The sequence below is a fragment of the Leiobunum rupestre genome, chromosome 4, assembly GCF_980474605.1.
Source record: "Leiobunum rupestre chromosome 4, qqLeiRupe1.1.hap1, whole genome shotgun sequence".
Classification (NCBI taxonomy): domain Eukaryota; kingdom Metazoa; phylum Arthropoda; class Arachnida; order Opiliones; family Sclerosomatidae; genus Leiobunum; species Leiobunum rupestre.
In genome coordinates this window covers 40,400,518-40,425,077 of record NC_143387.1, presented here as the reverse complement: position 1 = coordinate 40,425,077, position 24,560 = coordinate 40,400,518, and the positions used below count along the sequence as shown (strand labels likewise).

General features: G+C 38.8%; 2 protein-coding genes across 2 annotated transcripts; both read left to right on the top strand.

The window, feature by feature from the left end:
• The first annotated feature begins 897 nt into the window (after nucleotides 1–897).
• On the top strand, nucleotides 898–15,705 carry LOC149947770 (homeobox protein otx5-like). The gene is made up of 5 exons (XM_090172770.1): nucleotides 898–995; nucleotides 14,077–14,195; nucleotides 14,757–14,891; nucleotides 14,957–15,186; nucleotides 15,252–15,705. Exons 2-5 carry the CDS (start codon nucleotides 14,103–14,105, stop codon nucleotides 15,559–15,561), a joined length of 768 nt encoding a protein of 255 aa, XP_090028896.1. The 5' UTR covers nucleotides 898–995; nucleotides 14,077–14,102; the 3' UTR covers nucleotides 15,562–15,705.
• LOC149947771 (carnitine O-acetyltransferase-like) lies at nucleotides 1,231–3,624 on the top strand. Its single transcript, XM_090172408.1, has one exon. The coding sequence runs from the start codon at nucleotides 1,253–1,255 to the stop codon at nucleotides 3,194–3,196; it is 1,944 nt and encodes a 647-aa protein (XP_090028534.1). The 5' UTR covers nucleotides 1,231–1,252; the 3' UTR covers nucleotides 3,197–3,624.
• Nucleotides 15,706–24,560: the final 8,855 nt, after the last annotated feature.

The window sequence follows — 24,560 nt, the reverse complement described above, 5'->3', positions numbered from 1 at the left end:
CAGACGCGTTTTATTAGGCCTAGAACGCTGTAAAAATTAGTCAAAAGGTGATTTTCGGCAGAAATAGCACTACGGCCACCATGGAAAGAACTCTGAAGCTTCAAATTCCGCGACGAGGGAATAACACATTTCTCGGGTTAATCGAAAATTATCCCTAAACTATAATTTTTTCTTATTAGTCTATAGTCTACATTTACATTACAATATAGTAGAGGTAGTAATAAATTTATGTACTTCTTCATTTGAAAATCAATGCACTGCATTTTTAATAAATCCCTCAATTTTCGGATGTTCTGCTTTATCCTTAAAAATATGTTCCAAAAAATCTTCCTCCTCTGAACTTGATGAAGATTCTAATAATAACAAAATAATTCGTAAATCTTCTTCCCTGACCGCCGCCATTTTCCACAAAACTTGCTCCGAATCCGTTGATCCGTCACTTATCTCGGATCAACAGAGAGCAAGAAATCAACCACTCTCGCGGAGCAACGTCCCAATGGTAAACGCCAATCTCTGCGGGATCTGTTCTCGAAAGCCCAATGGGACACGCAAGGACTTTCGGAGCACTCCGGGAGCAGAGAGAGCAGCCCAAAGAAAAACGCCATTATTTAAGCGCCTATTTAGAGGTTTTCCATTGGCTTAAATACATATGTTAGTGACTCCCAAAATTACTAGGATGAATAAAAAGGTTAAAATCTAACGTAGTCCACCTTTTTACTGGTTCGTGGTGAAACAAACCGTTAGTGAAGATTTTCGAATGGAGTAAAGGTACAGTGGCATACTTATGAGTAATTATGTTACATATGGTAAAAGGATAGCATCATTACGGCCAACTTTGATTATGTGCATTGCCCTAATGCCCGTACGGTTCGATTCGGATTCGGGTTTGAATCCGGGTACATCGCCTCGATAATTATAACATCCCAGTGGTCCATAAATTTATTATTTTTAAACCCAAATCAAACGCACATTTTGGTGGATTACTATAATATGGGGTAAGACTTTAAACTATTATCTACTTAAGCGAAACGTTTCTCAGATCTAGGCCTATTTTTTGTATATTTCCGCCTATGCAAAAGCGATAGTGATTGGAGCTGGAGGAGGTCAGGGCCTCAAGAGGCCGTAAACTATGACCTACGTTATATGACCGGCCTATCAGCTAGTTTGTCCCTTCCATTGGCCTATCTTAATCGTTATACCGAAAGTAAAGCTTTTGCTATTTGGTCATATTTTTCAAGTAACAAAATTAGACATGGCTTTCATTAGAAAAATTTGTACAGGCAGAATTTTTATCCCAAACTATTCAATTTCTAATATCCCCACAAAGTGGCTAAGTGATAAATATTATTGCTCAAGCACAAATATTGATCAATCTAGGGTCAAAGGCCCAATGCTGCGCAAGCAAGGCAATTTAGGAAGGCTTCCAGTACCACCACTTAAGGAGATTTTGTCCAAGTATTTAAAGTCAGTCAAACCTTTACTCTCTGATGAAGATTTTCATCAGACACTGAATAGCGTAAAGAATTTCGGGGCTTCAGGTGGTATTGGCGAAAAATTACACAGTCTACTAGTGAAAAGGGCTGAAAATTGTGAAAACTGGCTTTATGACTGGTGGTTGAAAACTGCTTATTTTGAATTTCGAGAACCACTCGTGGTTAATTCTAACCCAGGTCTAGTTTTTCCATCTCAACATTTTGCAAGCACTGAAGATCAACTGAAATATGCTGCAAAATTAGTTAGCGCAGCTCTAGATTTTAAGCTAATGATTGATCAAGAAGAGTTGGAACCTGAAATGGCTGGTTCTGCCCCAATGGATATGTCTCAATACAAGAAAATATTTTCAACGTGTCGTATACCCCAAAAGAACTGTGATACTTTGATTAACTACAATGAGATAGGGTCTCATCCCCGCCATATTATTGTTATTAGTAACAATAATTTTTTTGAAGTTGATATTTTTGGAGAATATGGACAACTTTTAAACGAAAGCCAAGTACTAAGTCAGCTTATAGCTGTAATGCAAGAATCGCAACATCGTAAAGACCCAATTGGAGTACTTACAACTGAGCATCGTGATATTTGGGCTAAGGCTTACAAGCGTCTTTACAAAAGCAATAAAATTAATAAGGAATCTATTGAATCTATTCAACGTGGAATATTTGTCTTGTGTCTTGATAAAGCTACTCCTTTAATAGAGTCAAATGCACCAAATGTCATGACTCAAGCTGGCCTTTTATCGTTGCATGGTAGGGGATCTGGTGCTAATTCAGGGAATCGTTGGTTTGACAAAACAGTTCAGTTCATAGTGAGTGAAGATGGACTGGTTGGTCTGAGCTACGAACACTCTCCCGCTGAAGGTCCTCCAATTATATCAGTTATGGATCACATTCTTGATTACATTGAGAAAACTTCAGAAAACCTGTGGTTGCCAGCGGTCAATGTTAAAACACCAAGGAAGTTAAAATTTGAACTATCAGATGAGAGTTTGTCTGATATAAATCAAGCTGATGATGACTTGAATTCTTTAATTGATGATTTGGACTTGCATTGTTTTTCATTCAATGGATATGGAAAAGAGTTTGTCAAAAGTCAAAAACAAAGCCCAGATAGTTTTGTGCAAATGGCAATTCAATTGGCCTACTATCGCATACACCAGGAAGTGGGAGCCACCTATGAATCCGCCTCAACACGAAAGTTTTTACACGGCCGTACTGAAACCATAAGATCGACTTCCATTGAATCAAAGGAGTTTTGTGAAAATATGCTCAGTAACGCACCACTAAATACAAAAGCGGAATATTTGAAGAAAGCCATAAATTCACATAAAACATACACAATTGACGCAATCAATGGCATGGGTGTGGACCGTGTTTTACTTGGTTTAAAGAAAATTGCGATTGAGGAAGGCCTCAATATCCCTGACTTTTATATGGACTCTGGATATACATCAAGTACCCATTTTAAAATATCTACGAGTCAAGTTCCTTCCAAGAATGATGCTGTGATGTGTTACGGCCCACTCGTACCCAATGGTTACGGATGCTGCTACAACCCAAGGGCAAATACTATTAATTTCGGTGTTTCCGCTTACAACAGTAACCCAGAAACAAATGCGTCAAATTTTAAAAATGCACTGGAGGAGAGTTTAACGCAAATGCATGATGTCCTATTGATGGCACAAAGTTCAAAACTGTAGATATAGTAATAATAAATATGGAAATAACAGATTTTTCTCTAACATGGCAAAATCCTTACTATAAATGATGTTTTTTCAACTTTTATATTGCTGCTGTTAAAGATGTTTAAGTATATGTTATATTGATCACGAAGACAGATATATAAATTTTTACAATTAAATTATAAATTTTGACGTGTGCTAATTTTTCATTGTATCCAAAGACTATGAAAGGAACCTTTCATAGTATTTGATCGAAAACATTTTGTTGGATAATTGACCACCAAATTTCAAGGAAAGACTGCATCATTTTAAGTTAAGATTAGCTGGTACTGTAAAATAAATTTCATTGCCAAATTGACTGGTTACCTCAACAAAAACATTCATAGCGTTCAAATGAAATCAAAGTGGAAATTAATTTTCTAGTGTAATTTTTTCATTTTACCTTTAAAAGTTGAAAATTTATTCTTATTAAGGTCGTTTTGCTTATTTCAATTCCTGTCGTTTTAGAAATTTGTGTTTGGCAACATCATATCTGCTGGTATTTTGTTAGATGCAGGCTTATCATGATCAGTGGCGTAGATGGTGGATATTTTTACCCCCTCTGAAATCTGGCCACACTACTGAACATGTGTGAGCTTTAATCTTAGATCTGTTATTATTTAATAAAGCATTTTAATAACTAATGTGTTTAAGAAACGGAAAGTTACTAAATTGTGGCCGCTGTTATTTTCCCTCAAATAAACTGAGTTGTTTTAGTAAATTAACACTAAATGTTTGGGGAGACATGGCAAATAATAATAATTAGGTAGGCTAATTCCAAGGTTCGTAAATCGTGCATGCTAATACCACCCTATACCCCAGTCAACTAGCGACTTTTAATGCCAGATCAGTGTTGCCAATGTTTGACGAGCGAAAATCCCACAGTCCAGTTAAAAAATTTCCAGCCAAACCCCCTACACGTTGTAGCCACGCCCCCCTCCCAAAACTCAGCGGAAAATATGCCAGCGCGGGGAAAAAATTAAATAAAAATTACTAATAATTTTTATAAAAAAAATCTATAATAAATGTTTTGTTAAGTCATTTTACCATCTTCTTTGATTGAAACGTACGCCTAAATGAGCAGTATTTTTAAAATTGCTAGAGAATTAATATTATGGTTATTGTGATTATAGAAGTCTGATATTTCCTGTTTATGAATTTCTGGAAAGAGACTTTTTCAAAAATTCAGTCCAAAAATCCCACCAAATCAATGATTTTCGCTTAAAAAGCCCTTTATCCCACACAGCCCAAAAAATCGCCAAAAATACCACAATGTGGGATTTATCCCACACATTGGCAACACTGTACCAGATTACATTGCGTAAACTCCAGACTTGGAAATAGTGATATTTTTTACGGGGGCCCTGCGGGTTCCCGACCCCCCTTAAGTTTATTTTTATTAAGAGCCACTGGCCCAAGCGGGGGGGGGAGGGAATTGGGGGGGGGATTTAAAATTAGGTAGGGAAAATAGGAAATAACATTTATTAACTTTAAAACAAGCAAGTATATTATAATATCACACATAATCATTTGTAACGCTAGATCCCGCTCTCGTATAGGGTAGGAAAACCGAGGGGTCGGACACTTGCCATTATTTTGTACGGGATTTCGGAATTTCGTAGAGATTTTGGCGATTTTATTATTACTTTTTGAAGTGATTTTGGGATTTCAATGTTAATTTACCATAGAGAGAGTTACAAGATTTTGCGATTTTAGACAAAGTGTACGGGATTTTGGTAAATGTCCGACCCCTCGAGGAAAACATAGTTTCAAAAACGGCGTACAAATCATCTTGGAAGAAGAAAGCTAAGGAATAGAATTGAGTATCGAAGCTTGGAGTAATAAAACAAGTATACAGGAGTTGCGGAGAGCTGCGAAATCGGTTTCGTCAGTGACCGTGATCTTGCGCGATTCGGAGGGGTTCAAACGCGACTAGCGCCAACTGCATTCGGGATTTTGTAACTATTCTCATTTTATAGCATTGTTTTCGCGTCGTCTGGTTTGTTTTATTCCTCCAAACAAATACGAGTCATTTTGGAAAAAGGTGCAAAGAATTTAGAAATGTTTCAAAACAAACCAGACGACGCGAAAACAATGATATAAAATGAGAATAGTTGCAAAATTCCGTATGCAGCTGGCGCTAGTCGCGTTTGAACCCCTCCGTCTCGCGCGAGTTCACAGTCACTGACGAAACCGATTTCGCAGCTCTCCGCAACTCCTGTATACTTGTTTTATTCCTCCAAGATCGAAGTTCTACCCACGGTTTGATGCCAACTCCCACAAACGAGTGAATGGGGTGGGTTGAAAATATGGGGATCGCATCGAGGTAAAATTGACACGTGACAGCAAACTAGCTTCATCGCACCATGATGCGGCCATCTAGATAACTAATATATTTTTGGCCGTTGCGGTTGCGCGCGTTATTTTCTTAGCCACAACATCTCCACAATGGCAAGATTTTAACTGTTTTTGCTGATGATTTTAAATCTAATTTAGCTATAAAGTTTATAAAATGGGAAGGTATTGTGTTTAATATCACTGTAATTTTGAAAATATATTTTTTCCTATGGAAAGAGGGCGCCAACATGGACTACGCCAAACAGTTCTATTTCTATGCTACTTCACAAATATTTTACCACGATAACCCCCTTTTTCACCCCTCTTATTCTCCCACCAGGGGGCCTATTCTGTAAATATTCGAAATCCAATTTTCGATCGAAAACTACATTTTGAACTTCGAGATCTCGCCGAATGGTATTCTGTAAAGATTTCGAATAAGCATAAATCAATGCAAATTGTCGAAGTCGATCTCGACATAGTATAAGGTATCGAGATCGCATTCCCATTCGATTTCTTACAGAATCGCCCCCCTGGGGGTGGCGGAGTTCTCGCATGGGGTGTGAATCGCGCGCCTCAATTCTATTCCTTAGCTTTCTTCTTCCATGAAATCATGTTACAGAAATTTCCGTAAAATGTTTAATAAATATTTTTTAATTAAATTGAGAGCCCCGGTGGCCCGCAACCCCCGTTCGAATGATTTATTTTAAGAGCCCACTGATTTTTATTAAGAGCCATTGGCCCCAAGACTCCCGCTAATTCCAAGTCTGGTAAACTCAGTTCTTCTTCTTTTTTTTTGAGATACACAAATTGGTGTCGACCCAAGGCCTTAGACACCATCACACAATAACTTATTAATCAGGGAGAGATATGTGGGGACAGGGGTGGGGACACCCGTGGCGGAAGTATTCCGACCACCCGCTGGGGGATTGGTGGTCGTCCTCACACGGCCATCCACAATCTCTGCCTCCCAGACGCTTGGGATTACAGGAGTACGCCACTACTCCCGGCAACTCAGTTCTTCTTCTTCTTCTTAATGACTGCACCAAAGCCGCCAGGGGCTGCTTAAAAGCGCTCAGAGGGGTGACGTAAATGATTCAGGAATATTTTTTTGATTTTAAAGACAGTCTTTTGAGGAAGGTGATTCCAGTTGGATATTGTTCTATTTGAGAAATGATGTTTTCGATAAGATGCATTTACACGAGGCACAAAAAGTTTACGATCGTCCTCTCTAGTTATTGTTGAGGTTTGTTTCTTAAAGGGCAACGCAAGCTCTGTGGCAAAATAAAGAAAAAGTAACGTGCTTTTTAACCCCCTACAACCCCCCCTCAGTACTGGCGAGACCACGCAGAGTTTACCGTAAATTTCGGTACGTTTGGTGGAAAGATCAAGGATTCTTCCTTTGAAACATACTAGCACGAATTTTTGGTAAATCGGCGGTGGGAATTTGAATTTTGGCCTGTTTACCATTGAATTTCTATGTATTCCTGCGCGCGTTATATAATTTTGGAAAATACTGTCTATTGCGTTATATTTCGAAGTGATAAGTAATTTATTAACATAGTTAAGTTTTAAGAACAGTTCTAATAATTTCTTTTTAGTACTACAAGTAAGGCATACCTAAAAAAATTTAGTTAGGGTAAGTATAGAACAGGTAATGCCGAGATTACCAGGTTGACGTACATAATCGTGCGTTTTGATGATTCTTACTAAAAATAATAATCAATATAAAATATTTGTTGATCACTTTGAAATTTACGCAAATTAACATTTCTAAAATGGATTAATAAAACACGCGACAGAAAATAGGCGAAATTCGAAATTCCCGCCACGGTTTTACCGGAAATTCGTGCTGGTATCTTTCCGCCAAATATATTTTGCATTTCTTAACCTGCAACTGAGTATAGGAGGGTGGTGGCAAGCCGTTCATGCCACCAGAGTCAACAGCTCCCTACACCGTTATGTTTTAAGTAAAGGGGAAATCCCTCTAACCAAGAATGTATTGAAGTTGTTGCTCTAACCAGTAACCAGTGGGGAGATAACTTGCAAACTCAGTTTCATGGTAGCACAACTACAACGTTGGCGTGATTTGTAGACGCTCAGATTGTAAACATCATTTTCGTTAGTTGTTCTTATTGTACTTTAAGGGTGATACTGCCTATACTTCAAATGTAAAATTTTACTGGGGGGTGGGGGAAAACTCGCGTTTCAGGCAGCCTTGACAGCGCCTAGCGAGGAGTTGATAGAAATCTAATAAGAACCTCTGTATTCCACTGTTTGGAAATCGTGTTCGAGGCTACGGCTTCTAATCGGTAATTCGAATAAACGTTCTAGCTTCTGATTTCAATGGTTTTCTCGTTTTAATAATTTTAAATTTAACCTTATGCAGTACTACCAGAAACGATATCAAACACGGGAAAATGACAAAATTGCTCCCCGGTTTTTATTCATATATTTTGTTTTAAATCTTGTAATTTTTAATAATAATAAGTCAACTTAAATTAAGTTTGTAAATTAAAATAAATGAATGACTCGCGCGAGTCCACTTATCTAGGACTCCTGACTCAAACGAGTTCAATTTTCCTAGACTCGGGATTCGATTCGAAACCCAAAAAGTAAAACTCACACACCTTTAATCACAACCGTATCAAGTCATGTGCCAAGTTTTTTCCATTTTTTTATATTATTATTTCAAGTCCAAAAGTAAGGTCCGAACTTTTTTAGGGGCCCCAAATTCTACTTGGCACACGCCCCCAATAGTGTTAATCAGGCTCTGTCCTTAATGAAAACCAAAGTAGTTGAGCGTTTTCATACAATGCAACAACACAATCGGCACCTTTTGTAAATGCTAATCTTTTTCGGGCGACAAAATGTTTGACTCGTTAATGGCAAGGGCGTCCCTTGGTAAATTAACTTTGTAAATTGGAAAAAAAAAGTCCAGTTGCCGAAATGAAGTTTCTGACCACTTTGTTTTAGGACTCATTTTTTTCAATTGGAAAAATAAAGTCCAGTTTGCCGAAATGAAATTTCTGACCACTTTGTTTTAGGACTCATTTTGGTAAATTTGGAAAAATAAAGTCCAGTTGCCGAAATGAAGTTACTGACCACTTTGTTTTAGGACTCATTTTGGTAAATTTGGAAAAATAAAGTCCAGTTGCCGAAATGAAGTTACTGACCACTTTGTTTTAGGACTCATTTTGGTCAATTTGGAAAAATAAAGTCCAGTTGCCGAAATGAAGTTACTGACCACTTTGTTTTAGGACTCATTTTGGTCAATTGGAAAAATAAAGTCCAGTTTGCCGAAATGAAATTTCTGACCACTTTGTTTTAGGAATCATTTTGGCAATAGGCGCTTAAATAAAACATCTTCCCAGAAATTGCCAAGAAGTAATATTTCCGACAGCCAGGACTCATAAGTTATTATTTATATAGTGCTTGTTGAAATATTAGAAAGCTGGAAACTTTTCTCGAACATAACATTGGTTTTTTGCTAAGCCTTAACATCTTAACATGCCAAAAAAGTTACCTGGTTAAAAGGAAACACTTGTTGCATACCGTACTGCAAAAGTAATACGTTTAGTTCTAAAGGAATTAGTTTTCATCTTTTTCCGAAAGATAATTTTATACGAAATTAATTAACTCTGCCTCCATGAGAAGCCTTAAAATTGCCCGGTAATATAAAAATATTCCGTATAATTTTAATTATTTATACCATAAGATGATGATAATAATAATAATATTATCCTCTTATACTTAGTTTTAGTAACATTATATATTTTACCTTAAAATATATTATCGAAAATTAACATTAGTATGTTCCTTATACACGTGAGCCGACGCATTTCTTATCTGACGCAAAATTCTCATGAGGGCAAAAACGCGTCTCCAATTGGCTTAAATATGACTTTTTGGCTAGCCATTCTAACCGTTTAACCGACCGACCGGAAATAGTTCCTTCCCAGATGAATTTGGAGAGGGGAGTAAAAACGGAGTATCTTTTATTGAAGCGTCCATTGGAAAAATAAAGTCTAGTTGCCAAAATGAAGTTTCTGACCACTTTATTTTAGGAATCATTTTATTTTCAAAAAAAATCGAAGAAACATTCCAATAAATGAGGTTGACTAGGAAAAATTGGGATGGAATTCGACCGCCTTCGTTACACCCCTGGCTAGTGGTCACTTATAAAATGGGTATAATACAGAGGCATACCGACGGGGGGGGGGATGGAAATGAATCCTGGAGCAAAAAAACTGTTTTTTGACCTCTTGCTACTGGTACCTTACGCTGAAAAAGACATTTTGTAATTATAACCCTTTTTTTCTAAAAATAAGATTATGTCGCGCTAAATATTATAGGATAGGATATAATAATTGGTAATAAATGTCAATTTCAATCTTAAAATTAACGAGAAAGTCGCTTCGTTATTTTTCTTAAAATCATCCTGGAAATGACAAAAAAAAAGAATAAAAAGTGGAAAATGTAAATAATTTTGTTCGGAAACCTTAATTAGGATGGCATTAGTGAAATGGGGAGGTTTCGTTGAAAGAGTTTATTAGCAAATGCTTTATCCATTACATAAATTGAAGTAACTCGAATCCGGCAGTTCGGGAACTGGCTAGTGGCATTAGGTAACAATATATATAGTTCATGCAAATCTAGCCTACCCCCGAATCGGTTACCCGAGAAGCCATACCTTTCACAGAGATTGATATTCCCCCTCCTCCCCGCTATTCAGATTGGCCAAAGCATATTTGGGGTTGTTTATTCCCGCGCTTACCCGTAGCTGCCACGACGCCGAAGAGTTTTAGAGAAAATTGCCATTTTTTCGCTCTCTCTCACTCTCTCTCTCTCTCTAAAGTTTCAGTCTTCGGTTTCGGAGAATCATCTTAATAACGGTAGTTTTATTAAAGCGGATAATGTATTGTATTGTTGGGGATAATGGGCTTGTGACACGTGTCGCGCGATGCGATTAAGCCTATAGACAAATTTGTCAAACAAAGCTCGTTTCGAGAGTGGCGGCTAAATGTCTTTTCGTTTTTGATTAAAGTTGTACGTACCGCAATTTGCTAATATCGCGAGTATAGAACGCTGTTGTTATTCGATCCGCTTTCATTGTATCCGTTCTAAGTTTAATTTTTTTTCACACATTTCAATATATTTCCATGTAGCGGAAGAATTCGAAATACCCAGTGTAAATTAATCGAAATGATAAGTCTAATTTTAATTTAAATACTTTTGATTTAGAAAGAACGAGAGATTTTTAGTCGGCAATAATAATAATAATTTTATTTAGACATTCTTATCATGGACTTACATCTGGTAATATTAGATTGAAAATATAAAATACAAATTAACAAAATTTAGTGATCACATAATAACAAATTAGTAAGTATATACAAATTAACAAGGTAGATCAATATCGGTATGAACAGGTAAACCAGATGTATTTATGCGCGGTATTCGTACAAATCCCGTACACTCTAAAGAAAAATAATTTTAGAAATCTTCAAATGAATTTTAAAATCCTGAAATCTAGGCGGAAATCGGTTCCAAAATCTGAAAATCATCCTTAAAAACCTGAAATCATAAAATCATATTTTGATTGCCGAAATCACTATGAGATTCCAAATCCCGTACGCCAATTTTGTAAATGTCAGACCCCACGATTACGCGTGACGTTGCCACGAGTAAACGAGTTTAAACTGCTCGCGCTTGGATTTCAATTTCAAAAATGCTAAAACTCCCCTTGGCGTGCGTCGACCCCCAAAAATGGGCCCAAAAACAAACTGCGCCTATAGGGGTCTCAAGTAACTATTTACAATTACTGGTGGTATTGAAAACCTTTGTTCTTTGACAATGCCAATAATTTAAAATATTTAACAATTGTTGTTCAATTCTGGAAGCTCCTCTTGTTTTCAAATCTGATTCTAATCAACGGGTAGCAAGAAAGTAACTTGAAACCTTTCATCTAATTCTAAGCGACAATTGATGGGAATTAGTAATTAGAATGTAAGTATAACTAAAATACGTAATTTATGTGTTATATTTCCCACATAAAGTATGATCAAACGTTACCGTATAAACAATATTTAAAAGAGGTAATTGAAATCAGCAACAAGTGCACCAGATGTTAGTAGCAATTGTAGTTTGAGCAACTTGTTTCATAGTGCCTTTGATGGAAATCTTCACCAATAGAAAATTTTGCTCTGCCTTCTTGTAGGGTTGGACATAAGACACTAGTCACGGCACTTGACTACTAAAATAAATGCTCTGTCTACTAATATTAATCGAAATTTGGGGGCTCACTAGTCAATTTGACTATTGAAAAATTTATCTAAATATTCATAAATAATAATGACGATTATGGCGTGTCATAAATTCATCATTAATCAATTCCATTTTATTTAAAAAAAATTGTGATCGGCAAAGTCATGTAACTCAAGTGATAAAAATTCCTATTTAAATTCTGACGGGTAAAGCAAAATGTACGAGTCAGTGACTACTAAAATAAGTTTAGATAGGAGGCTCACTAGTCAAGCTGACTACTAAAAAATATCCTTATGTCCAACCCTGCTGCTCACTTCCCCTATGTCATAACGTCGTCTGATCCGTCGTCTTTTCACCCCCCCCCCCCAGACCCAGTCTTCAAATTACCAAGTTTAAGAGAAGACGTAGGCAGGGTGCAATGGTGTATTTTTCTCGACGGACCTTGGGCAACCTCCAATTTGTTATAGGAAAAATAGGAAATATTTAGTCATTTTATAGGAAATTAGAAGATTAAATTTTATGTAAATATAGAGTGTTGTCTTCTGAAACCCTGCGACGTCACCATTGTAATTTGCCTATTGATAAAAAACGGTAACTGTCATGGCGGTCACTATTAACACTACAGCTGTGACGTTACAAGTTTTCAAAATCGTATCAGACGACAACACTCTATAGTAAAATATAGGAACGTTCTGGTGAATAGTTGATTTTATAAAATAACAAGTGGTCTTGCCCAACTTGTTAAAATGTTGCTCTTACGTCACAAGACCCAGCTTTATTAGTACATTCTTCGCACGTGCCCTAGAAAAACCTATATTCCTCGCGAGTGTAGCGCGCGCTCGTATACTTGTCAAAGTAAGAGACTGTGACGTAAGAGCAACATTGAAACAAGAAGGCCACGTTACTTTATAAAAAGAACTATTTGTAGGAATAATTTTTATTATCCGGTAGAGCAAACCCGGGCCTTGATAATAACGGAGGAAGTGATAAAACAAATGCTTTTAAGGAACTTTCGTTGAATAGAAATTATTCATCTAATACGAAAACATCACAGACCTCGTGACTAGATAAATGTATTAAAGTAATATTACATTTTCATTTTAAAACACCAGCCAGCCGTAAAAGCCAATGATATTAGTGTTTTAGTAAAAGGCTGGCTGTTTTTAAAACTATATAGAAATCGAAGTACGAAAAATATATCAAAAGTAGGAAAATTGACAAATTATATGAAGTTATATTAAAGAAAACCATCGAAATATAGGAAAAAATATAAAATATAGTGTGGCCACCCTGGACGTAGGGGAAGTTAGTCTTCGCAAGATGATGTGGAGCCATATTTTAACCGACTGATTTTCGGAATGAATCTACTAGACCTAAATACATCATGGATGTTCACATTTACAATTTAAAAGGTCAGAATTTGAAAGGTCGAGTCGTCGAGATCGTCCATTTGGGCCACCCATGCCGTCCACTACATCTATCGCGCGATCGAGATGCTTCACTAAATCCGCCACTTGCTTTAAATTAAACTCCGTATTCTCTAAAGATGAAATTTTAATCAAAAGTTATGATTTTTATTCCATCTCTGATATTTTTACCTCGATACTCTGATCCGAAGTCGGCAATAGACGCAAAAAACAGGCGGTTAATTCGGTCCCGAAAGGATCGTCCGTTTCCTCTCTTCGCGTCGCTTTTGATCTGGGAAAATTACCTGATTAGTTCATCTTATTTTTTACCGCCATAGAAAAAGTTTCCCCCTGAATGGCGGAGGTCGGACCGGGAGAGAAAATTAAATGAAAGAAGGCCTCGCTCCCCCGCAAGCTACACCGTCCATCCTTTTGTGATATTTCATCAATAAAATGAGTATGATTAGAAGCGATACGAAACTGACTCTGAGCGCCGCGAACGGGAAAGATATAAATCGAGCAAAAATTGGGAAATCTTTCTCTTCTCTGGCGACCCCCCCCCCCCCACTCTCCACCCCTGGTAAAAATGTTAACTATACTTTCCAATCTGTTCAAATTCGAATATTAGCCGCAATGCTTGGTAAGAAATTAGAAATCGGATACCAACGCTCGGAAACACAACCAGGAAGGGGGGGGGGGTGTTCAGGGGGAAACGTCGACCGACTCCCTTTTTGCTCGGAAGAACTTCATTGGATCGTCGTTCTCATGACGTACCGTCACGTGATGTTTATTGGACAGTTGTCTCTCTATATATAAAGTTAGTACCGCGATGTTTTCCCCTTTTAATAGCTACCTATTTACTCGTGACTCGATCCATGTCCAGGCACTTCTTGGGTACTTCCGCCTCCTCCAGCGGAGGCACTCCAGACTTTTTCGTCGACGGCTATCTTCTGTCGCGAAGGCCTCAGGTTGGTTTCGAACGTTTTCATTCATGCGTAATTAGATTATGAAATCGCGATTTAATGTACAGTTTAACTGACAAATTAACTCGTACGTATTAGCAGCTAGTATCGGTAACCGCAGTTTTAATATTTATTATCAATTTAGTTCTTTATCAATTTAAGTATCTTTGATTGACTCTCGAGTAACAAACGTGTAAAATTCATTTTTTTAGACAGCAATTACGTGATTGACGTTACCTTTGACCTCGCGTTGTTGTTACTGAGCGAGTTTCATTAGCAAGTAGCTTGGTCCATAGCGGCCATTTTGGGTTCAAATTGTTTATTCATTTAAAAAAGCACTGGTGACGTCCTGTGGCACCACAGTGCCATTACCCTATTGCAGACGAATACGTTTCTTCCTCCCTACAAATTGATTGCCAATTTCGAGTTACACGTTCGTTAGGATTGAAAGAAAGTAGTTGTAACTGGTGTAGCTCCGAACTGCTCGGGGCGGGAGAAAGGTATTGGTCTTATATTATTACGAAGAGTTGGGCTAATGTCGCTTTTATCCGTTCGATCGCGCTTTAGCGTCGTAACCGCACTACGTTCACGCCTCAACAATTGAACGAACTCGAGGCTGTCTTTCAGAGGACGCATTACCCCGACGTGTTCCTTCGCGAAGATGTGGCCCGGAAAATTAACTTGTCGGAAGCCCGGGTTCAGGTTGGAACTTATCTGGTTTCACTCAATTCCTCGTTGTTAACTCACTATAATACCGCTTACTCTAGGTATGGTTCCAAAACCGGAGGGCCAAGTGGCGAAAGTTCACTAGAATGCAACTTCTGCAAGACGCTTGGCGGTTTAGACAACTGGAATTGAGTCCACCCGTCACTCCGACCAATATCTTCAGACCGTCGAGCACCATCGTCCGTAATAATTTGTACAACCAAATCACACCCGGATCGTCCACTCTTCCCTCTCTAGGAACGGTACCGGACAGATTTCACTTCGCGTCCAAGTAATTTAACTTATGTCTACCAACCGTCTGCTTAGCGTCTGACCTGGATTTTCTCTTTGGCGTAGTTTACTCTCTCTGAACTGCCCGCCGGCGAGTCGTCCTTTAAGACCAGTGGACCCCATCACGTCTACTTACTGTCCTTGCGCCTCTTTCTCGGTGTCCTCGCCCTTCAGGACGATAAGTAGGTCTTTTGGCCAGCCGCTGATCTCTCCCGTGTTTTGCGGAACGTCTTCGTCCGAGCGGAGAACTGACCACGCCCGAGACGTCGTCCCTTCGCCAGTGCCGACGCGCAGTTCCCTGACAGAAGCGGAACGGGCCAAGAGTGGCAGCGGATCGGTGGACGATGACCAGTGCGATAGACGCTCTCCCGTTTGAACAGGAGTGAACGAGGCTTAGCCGTAAGCACTAAGCCCGAGCCTAACCTTATATATTTCTACCTGTTGTCACATTTTTAAAACCATTTTTAATTTCCTGTTAATTATTTCGAAACTATTTTTAATAAATAAGCTTATCCAATGGTTTATCGTTTCTTTTTATCTCTCCGAGGTGACTATGTCCCCTAGGAGGGGTTGTACAATCACCGTGTCTGTGTCTGTGGGTCTGTCTGGGCTGCGAACACGTTCGCATTTTCTTGGAATTAGGGAAAAAGAGCCCCCTTTTAGTTATTGGGTGTAGTATAATTTTCTTTTGTGAATTGCGATTGTACGTGATGAATTTTTGACTTATGAGACGGACCGAGTGCTGAGGGTTACGGTAAACGTCTCTGGCAGGGTTTCCACCAAATGTTCACGGTATACGTCTTTTAATCAATTTGCGCTGGTATCAGGCGGGATTCGAACCCGAGCCCACAGGCGGGTGTTCTACCACAGAACCCCCGACGCTTACTACAGTACTCAGTTATTAAGTTATTTAACTGTAACGAACGTGAATGTTACGTACATTGCTTTCTGAAGCAGACCTTTCTACAACTTGTATTTTATTAATAAATAGTTACCTATAAATAACGATCTAAACCTTTTTGTCTATCGGTACTTTTGAACCGTTAAGGGTCATTTATGAATACAATTTCAAGTGGTTTACAACGCGCTTTTTTCGTTTTGCTTACTTTACTCGTAACTTCGTAATTTATTTTACGTGTTTTCTTATCGGCTTTAAATGTGTGATACATTTTCATTAATTTGGTTACGTTGGTTTTATTTATTTTGAGATATGCGCTGTTGTTTAGCCTTCACTATTCAGTTTAGGGCTTTTTTGTGTGCGTTATAAGCCGGGAATTGTTAACGGTAAGGTGTTTTTGGTTTTTTCTATTACAATTTTCATTACCTTGGGTATATGGATTGACATTTTCTGGATTTCTAAGTATTTGAATTACCTTGCTTTTTGATTGGGTTATCATTATATATTTTTCTATTGGTTATTTTTCTTGTTTTATTTAGTTTATCTAAAGTGTTGATAATTCATGTCTACGATTTTTAATTTGCATTAATTTTTATCGGCTTCGTTGGCCGGGAGTAGTGGCTCACTCCTGTAATCCCAGGCATCCGGGAGGCAGAGTTTGTGGATGGCCGTGTGAGGACGACCACCAATCCCCTAACGGGTGGTCGGAATACTTCCGCCAAGGGTGTCCCCACCCCTGTCCCCACGTATCCCCCCGTTGGCGTGGCCGTTACACATATCTCGCCCTGATTAATCAGTTATTGTGTGTGTGCTGGTGTCTAAGGCCTCGGGTCGACACCGATGTGTGTGTATCTCAAAAAAAAAACAAAAATCGGCTTCGTTGGGTTGTCGTCATGAGCCCACGCAGTTTTTTATTAGTGCCTTTATTTTTTTGTTCTATTGGTATTTTTTTGTTCTATTGGTATTTTTTTGTTCTATTGGTATTTTTTTGTTCTATTGGTATTTTTTTGTTCTATTGGTATTTTTTTGTTCTATTGGTATTTTTTTGTTCTATTGATATTTTTTTTTATTATTCGTGATTGTAACGTGTGGGACAAATTCAGTCCGCTCGTCCACCTGATTAATCAGGGCGAGATACGTGTAACGGCCACTGGCCAACGGGCGGATACGTGGGAACAGGGGTGGGGACACCCGTGGTGGAAGTATTCCGACCACCCGTTGGGGGATTGGTGGTCGTCCTCACACGGCCATCCACAAACTCTGCCTCCCGGACGCCTGGGATTACAGGAGTGAGCCACTACTCCCGGCTTCTATTGATATTGGAGATTTGTTTAAGGCAATAACATTTGTAATATTTATTATAATTATAATTATAAAAAAAAAATGTTCTACTGGTTGCGATAGTACCGGGATTACGTTTTTTTGGTGGCGCTTTGAACATGGCGAAATATCGTTGGGTGCCGTGTCCAGTAGTTAATACGCCCAAGGGCAAATTCTTCCGAGGAGAGGTATATTTTGGCAAGCTTGCCTACTTGTTTGTAATCGAAATAAATTTTTACACTGACCATGTTGTAGCGCAAACATTTCATGATAGCGGTGTGTGAAAATAGAAACGTTAACGTAAAGTGAACAAGTAATAATGTTTTTTTCTTCACGCGTGTCAAAGTTGACAAACGCGCTGTTGCCGCCGCGGTTGTAAGAACTAAGCATTAGAAATACTTTCCATTAGCGCGCGTAATGGCTTAAATCTTAGTTGCCACAAGCTTAGCTTTAATTCGTTAACGGCGTTAAGCCCCATTTTCATGCTCGCTGGTAGCGGATAAAAATCGTCAAAATTCGCTTCCGCCACTCGCAAGCGTGAAAATAAAGTTAAAATATCTGTTTGAAACAGATCAACGCGGAAAGTGAAAAAGTGTATAGCTGAAGCGGATTTTGTCGATTTTTACCCGCTACCAGCGAGCATGAAAATGGGGCTTAAAGCTTAGTTTCCACTAACCGCGTAACGGGTCAAATCTTAGTTTCCACTAGCGTGTTTCATAATGTATTTCTCTCTAAACCGTTAAAAACGTTTGTGTGTCCCAAAAATGAATGACGTGTGAAAACTAAGCCTTAAACCTCATTTTCATGCTCGCTAGTAACGGCTAAAAAAATTTGCTTCAGTTAATTACCAGCTGGAAAATATTATTGCGTTGAGTTTTAAGTTTAGTGGGTTTTCCAAGTGGAAGCGGAAAATATCTGTTCGAAATACCTCGACGCGGAAAATTAAAATTCTTGCAGCGGAAGCTCATTTTAAGTATGTTTACCTGCTATAGCGAACATGAAAATTGAGCTTTAAACCTTAGTTTCCTCGTGCGAGTTGAACCGTTACGCGTGCTAGTGGAAACTAAGGCTTAAGGGAGAGTGAAAACTAGATTTGAAGCAACCTTCAAGTCTAGTTTTGGTTTTTCACTAGGACACAAACGACGCAGCGCACAAAGAATTTATAAGAGCCAGGACCTGCAAGTTACTGCTTGTTTAAATATCGGAAACTTTTCACCTGCAAACAGAACGCCGTATTTTTGCAAAGCCCTGTTACATACCGTACAGGGGAAAAGTTTCCATTATACCAACAAGCACTATATAAACAGTAACTTTCAGGTCCTGGTTCTCGGAAATATTACTGCTTGGCGATTTCTTTGAAGCGTTTATTGCCCGATTTGAAAATAGCGTTTTTGCACATGACACTATGAGATATAGTAGGCTTATTTACTCCCTTTATAATATTGACGAATTAACATCATAATTGCTATTCGAAAATGTCTCGTTGCACGCGTATCCTGCCATCTAGGAGTAACAAACACAAGGAGAACGCAGGTAGCCTTTAAACACGCTAACGCCCTGTTGTGTACAAATTTACGCTGAACGTTCTACGGGAGGGGGGAAGACATTTTCCGAATTTTCCCCTTACGACGACAGCAGGCGATAATGCGTCTAACCAATGAAAAATGTACACAACAAAATGCACGACTTTTGACGGGTTGCGTTCTCCTTATGTGGGGTGCTATGTTTGTTGCTCCTAGCTCCCATCAAGTACCAACGTAAGTTGATCGAATCTATCCAGGGCGTCGGAATGCAACCAAGACGAATACGTCACTTCACCTGAAATACTGTTGATAGGTCTCACGAGCTATTGGCCTTCCAACCCGACAGAAATGTGATGTGGTTGACTGCCTACTGTTATTGCAATTCGGATAATTTCGTCTAGTCTGCGACGCCATCCTGAGTCATCAGTGGTGACTGGCGAGAAATACAGAAACTAACGTCTAGGTTGGCTGGTAATAAATTTTAGTTAATGAGTTCTCCATTACTTCCCCAATTTTTATAAAGAGTTCAGTAAAATTATTCTATAATAATAGAAAATGGTCACCTAGTCGCGAGTTAGACATAAATTTATCTATGGCCACTGGCTTAGACAATATTGGATGTGACGTAAATTTTTATATGATACTACTTTTGACCCAAGTATCTTATAATTAAAATATCAAGCGTTATAAACATTTAGCAAAATTTCGAATTGGAAATGTGGCTCTAAGCCGAATGCCATCAGAGGGGCTAACCACTTCTTTAAATTCTGTTCACCAATTGATTACAGCGAGTACAGCCTTTGGTAGTGCAAAGTCTGTACACTGATTACTGATAGTGATCAGCTCCTCGATGCCACCAGAGAAACGTTCGAATGACCTTTAAAACGTTATTCAAGGTCACCCATGTGTTTATTATCCAAATCAATGTGACATAAAATTTTCAATTTTGGTGACACGATTAGTTTCAGATTAGTTACCAATGGAATGTGTGTTTTTTGGAATTATTCATTAATAAATAACTTTATGATATTAATTACGCCAAGTCATCTAGCGAAGTTTATTGACTTTAAACACGTAGCTTGGTAAATAAGGGGGTGGAAAGCCTTTCATGCCATGAGAGCCAACAACTATAACTATTACCTCTTCAAGATTTTATTCAATTATTCATATAAAATTAAAAATCAATGTAAAAAATGGGGAGTCAACGACTTTCATCAGGAAACTATATAGGTATACACTTGGAATGCCTAAGGAAGATTTTTACGGCCGTGATGAAGCTCGTAGAAACGGGCGTGTCTTAAAGCGGGAAAACTCACCAGAAAAACTCTCGCGCCTCGCTACCCTGATTCGACGAAAACTCCTCATTAAGCCTAGTCATGGTTATTATATTATTAGCTTACCTGATTATCTCTTTAATAACCATACAAATACCTGAAATTAGGTATAACTACACTTCTTTGGCGAAGAACATTATAATTACTTCAAAATATTAATAGTAACAAATTGAGGTTTTTAAATCCATTGTTTTATAAGCCTTTTTTGCGCGGGAAGATCGCCTATTTGTTACCATGACGACGCATTCTTTTCGCGTCAAACCTCGAGCCAATGAATTTGAAATGTCGTGTTACGTCTTAAGCCCCGCCTTTTTCTCGACGCGCTTTCGTATCACCGTCCCAATGGAACCTCATAGCGTTTTCCATTTGATTGCTCAAGATTCGCTCTGAATCTGTCTCTGACGTCATAGATCTCGCCCCAATCGACTAGAGTAAAACCGCAAATGGAACATTCCATGAACATATTCCCGCGCTTTGTTGGTTTTCGTCTGCTAGTAATTTAAATTTTCGCGTCTTGGTCTGCCATTTTGCCAAAAAATCTAAAAGGAACACGCGAAAATTTGCTCCGATCTCGATCTCGATCCGTTGATCTGTCGAAATCGGCAGCGATCTAGAGTGCTCGAGAGCAGTCAAATGGAAAACGCTATTAGACATTCCAAGTGTATACCTCTATAGTTTCCTGCTTTCATCTAAGTATTTCTAAAATTAATACACAGGTTCATAATATTGAAACGCGACTTGAGGCAACGCTAGGCCTATCTGAGAGTATACGAACTTAAAATAGCACGACAATCGGGAAAAAAGATGAACAAAATGTTGTTGATCCTTTTTACTTTCCCTCTTTATTCCACATGGTAATGATATTGATTTTTTTTGCCGAGATTGGCTTGGAAAGGAGATTAACGGATATTAAAAATGTAATTGAAATTGAAAACTTCTTTAACAAGTAACCAATAATCCAAAAACCCTAATTATTTTACGTAAGAGCTGCTGCCCAAATTAACGCTTTTTAGTAAATGTAAATCGCGAACTTCAAAATGTGTATCTTGAAAATGTACTCAAATCTTAAACTACTATAAATAGGGTGATCTTGACCTTGAAAAAATGAAATGAGAAGTTACGGCCCTTGCTTTCCCTGCCTGCTGTGCGGGGTGGGTGCTGAGACGCAATGAGACCATTGTTCACTTTTTTTGTACCTTCATTTCCGGGAGTTGATTCCCGTCCTCCTGTGAGCTGGGGGTTTGTCGGTGGTACTACAACAACTATCCATATAACCCGGTTGCGCGAGAAGATCGGGGTGCTCGACCCATTGCTGTACGTTTTGGAGGCTTGGATGGCTCGCGTCAGAGGTGCGACCATTGAATTGGGAATAATACTGCTAGAATTACAATTATGATTTCGGTTGCGATGGTTACGCGGGACCTGTTCTGATGAGACAGTACGAAATTCATCTATATAATTAGGCGGTAGCGCCATCTATATTTTGTAAAGTTATACGGCTAAAAATAAATAATTATTAGCTAACTCACCGTAACTTGAGTTAAAAAGGATCGTGTTGACAGATTAAAATTATTTTTAAACAACTTCAAAGGTTTGTGTGTTACGAGTAATCATACATTTCAATTTCGCATCAGATTCGCGAAAAAATTAAATTGCAATATAGTTGCCACCACTAGAGACAGATGCCGCCACGGTAGAACGATAAAGTTGATAAAGTCTCCTTTATTGAACGAAATTGGTCCCGCGCCAGCCAGATTTAGTTGTACCTCTATTTATTCCCAACTCAATGGGTGCGACCGTCAGCACTTGGGTTCTCTTGCTGCACATGGGTGTTTTTACCTGTCCCGGCTGTCCGGGCTGTGTACGGTATCGCAGGACATTATGATGAGACTACCGGTGATTAAGGGATGATCCGATGTCCCATGTGTACCGGTTTATAAATACTGCTCCAAAACTCTTGGTACCTGAATGAATTCTTACTAAAACTATTAAAAAGGTAATACCTTTTGGCGTTAAATATATTATTCAAAACAAAACTTGATTATTCTCGAGCTCTCTAGATCGCCTTGATGAACTTTTTACGTTCCATTTGTGTGGTCGGATCTGTTCTGATCAATTGTGGTGTGTTGAACATGGGCACCCGCCGGGGGAGGGGCAAACGGGCAAATGCCCCCCTTTTGAGCTATAAATACACTAATAAAGGTATGAAGTTCCTTCCCTCTTTTGACTAACTTCACCGCTGTGAGATTGCTCGAAACCGATCTGCCAATTTTGACAGATCAACGGATCGCAATCTCTATTAAACATTTTAGTGAGTTCGACTATTTAGTCATTTATATTTCACGGTCTAGTTGTATGGTGCACAAACAAACAAAAATAAAAAATGGCCTTAAAGTAGCGCCACCTTCAGATTAAATGTTGCAAAACGCGTAAATTCGTAATTTTGGGTACACTAGAATAAGCTGGAAATTGAAACCGGAAAGTCTATATCCAATGGCTGCTTCCATAAAATCCACATCAAAGTCAAGTAGTTGGTGCTACCGTGACTGAACTTATGATCGGTTTTTCTTTTTTACTGCCAAAGCTGCTCAGCATTGTGATCAAAGTTCTGGCAGCACTGTTTGGTAGAAGAGACGACAAGCTTAGCACATGCACGGCCCACTGGCAAATTGGAAGGCACAGGATGTCAGTCCTTGATGAAATCTGTGGGGCTGCGTCTCAAAACTTAATCGATTTCCTTCACCGCGGTCGATATTTATTTCACCTCGAGATACTTCGTAATTTCCCTTGAAATCAAAAAATAACTATAACCTTTGGCGTAATTAATAGTTTCATTACGGTTTGTAATTTGATGGTAGGACATGAAGATTTAGAGTTTAGTAGTCTGCCTCGTATCCACTAGATGGCGATAGAACGGTTTCCTTTTCGGCGCGATACCAATTGACCACTACGATCAACAGATGGCATTGTTAGTAAGTCGCGGATTTTTGAAATATTATCAACAGATGGCGACACAACCCCGTAAAACCCGGAATCTCGTTTATTGCTTTCCGATAAAGCGGGAAATATCGATCGGTGCGCCAACTGCGAGGAATTTCTTAAGATTTCCGGCGCGAAAATGCTACGCGTAGAATGCGAAATCAGATACCCGCCTCTCGCTAAATTTATGTGGGCGAATCTGTCCAATGGTATCCCACGCCGGCCTCGATTTCCCTCATATTTTAACCCTTTCGAGAAAAATAACAAGTGGGAGTGGTCAAGCTCGGACAGGAAACACCCAAACACAAACCTCTATGGCGACGCCAGATGCACCCAAGTTGGACTTTCCGACAGCCAGATTCAATTTATATATTTTTTATATTTTCCCCTCCACTTCGTCCAGATAAAAAACTATCGAGAGAACTCCTCAACCAAAGTAAGACTCATTATTCATTTTATATTTAAATTAAACCGAGTTAAATCTCGAATGCCAAGCTAAATGACGGAAAAGATCCACCGAAATTATCATTTCTATAAATTCAAAATATGCTTAGTCACTTCGAATTGAAATATTAAGCTAAAAGTTATCGAGGCGGTTATATTTCGTAAATTATTTATTTAATAGACCATTTAAACGTATTATTTTCTTAAAGCTAAAGCGAAAAAAATAGTATAGATTCCTTCATTCCAACAAGATTCCAAGATCCATGCCAAGGCTTTTGGCAATCGATAAGGGAAAATTCGATAAATCTAATAGGTCAAAGATGAAATTCAAAAATCAGAATTGAGAAATGAACTCTGGGAAGGGGGTTCATTTCGAAAAATCATTTATTTTTAAAAACAGGGCCCCGTCTGTTTTTGACACTTGGTCATTTCGGTGATGGCGATTCTCCCGGTTCGCCGGATTTCTACCCCCCTCCAACCCGAGATGCCAAATTTGGGGGAAGCAATTTATTCTTCTCGAGAGAAAAATTATGAAAGGTATGAAGTAAACAAAATTAGACCCTTGCTACGAACTTTTGTTAGCAATAGCAACTTGCCACTCTATCTAAAACAATACGGCGAAAAATTCGGGGTGGGGGGCAATGGCTGGCAATTCCCCGTTTATTACCGCTAGGGCCAATAGTGAAAATTTGAGGAAATATGGCGAAAGTCTTCTACTTTCCCTTCGCGTAGAGGCGAGGCTTAGAAGTTCCCAGCTGGAAGCGCGATTAATCACGGCCAAGGCCCGTTCGTTCGCCGCTGCAAACCGAAGGCTTTGTTTAAGTCGTCTCTTACAGTGATTTTTGTATCGATTTAAGGCGAGCTCTTAAAGCCATTA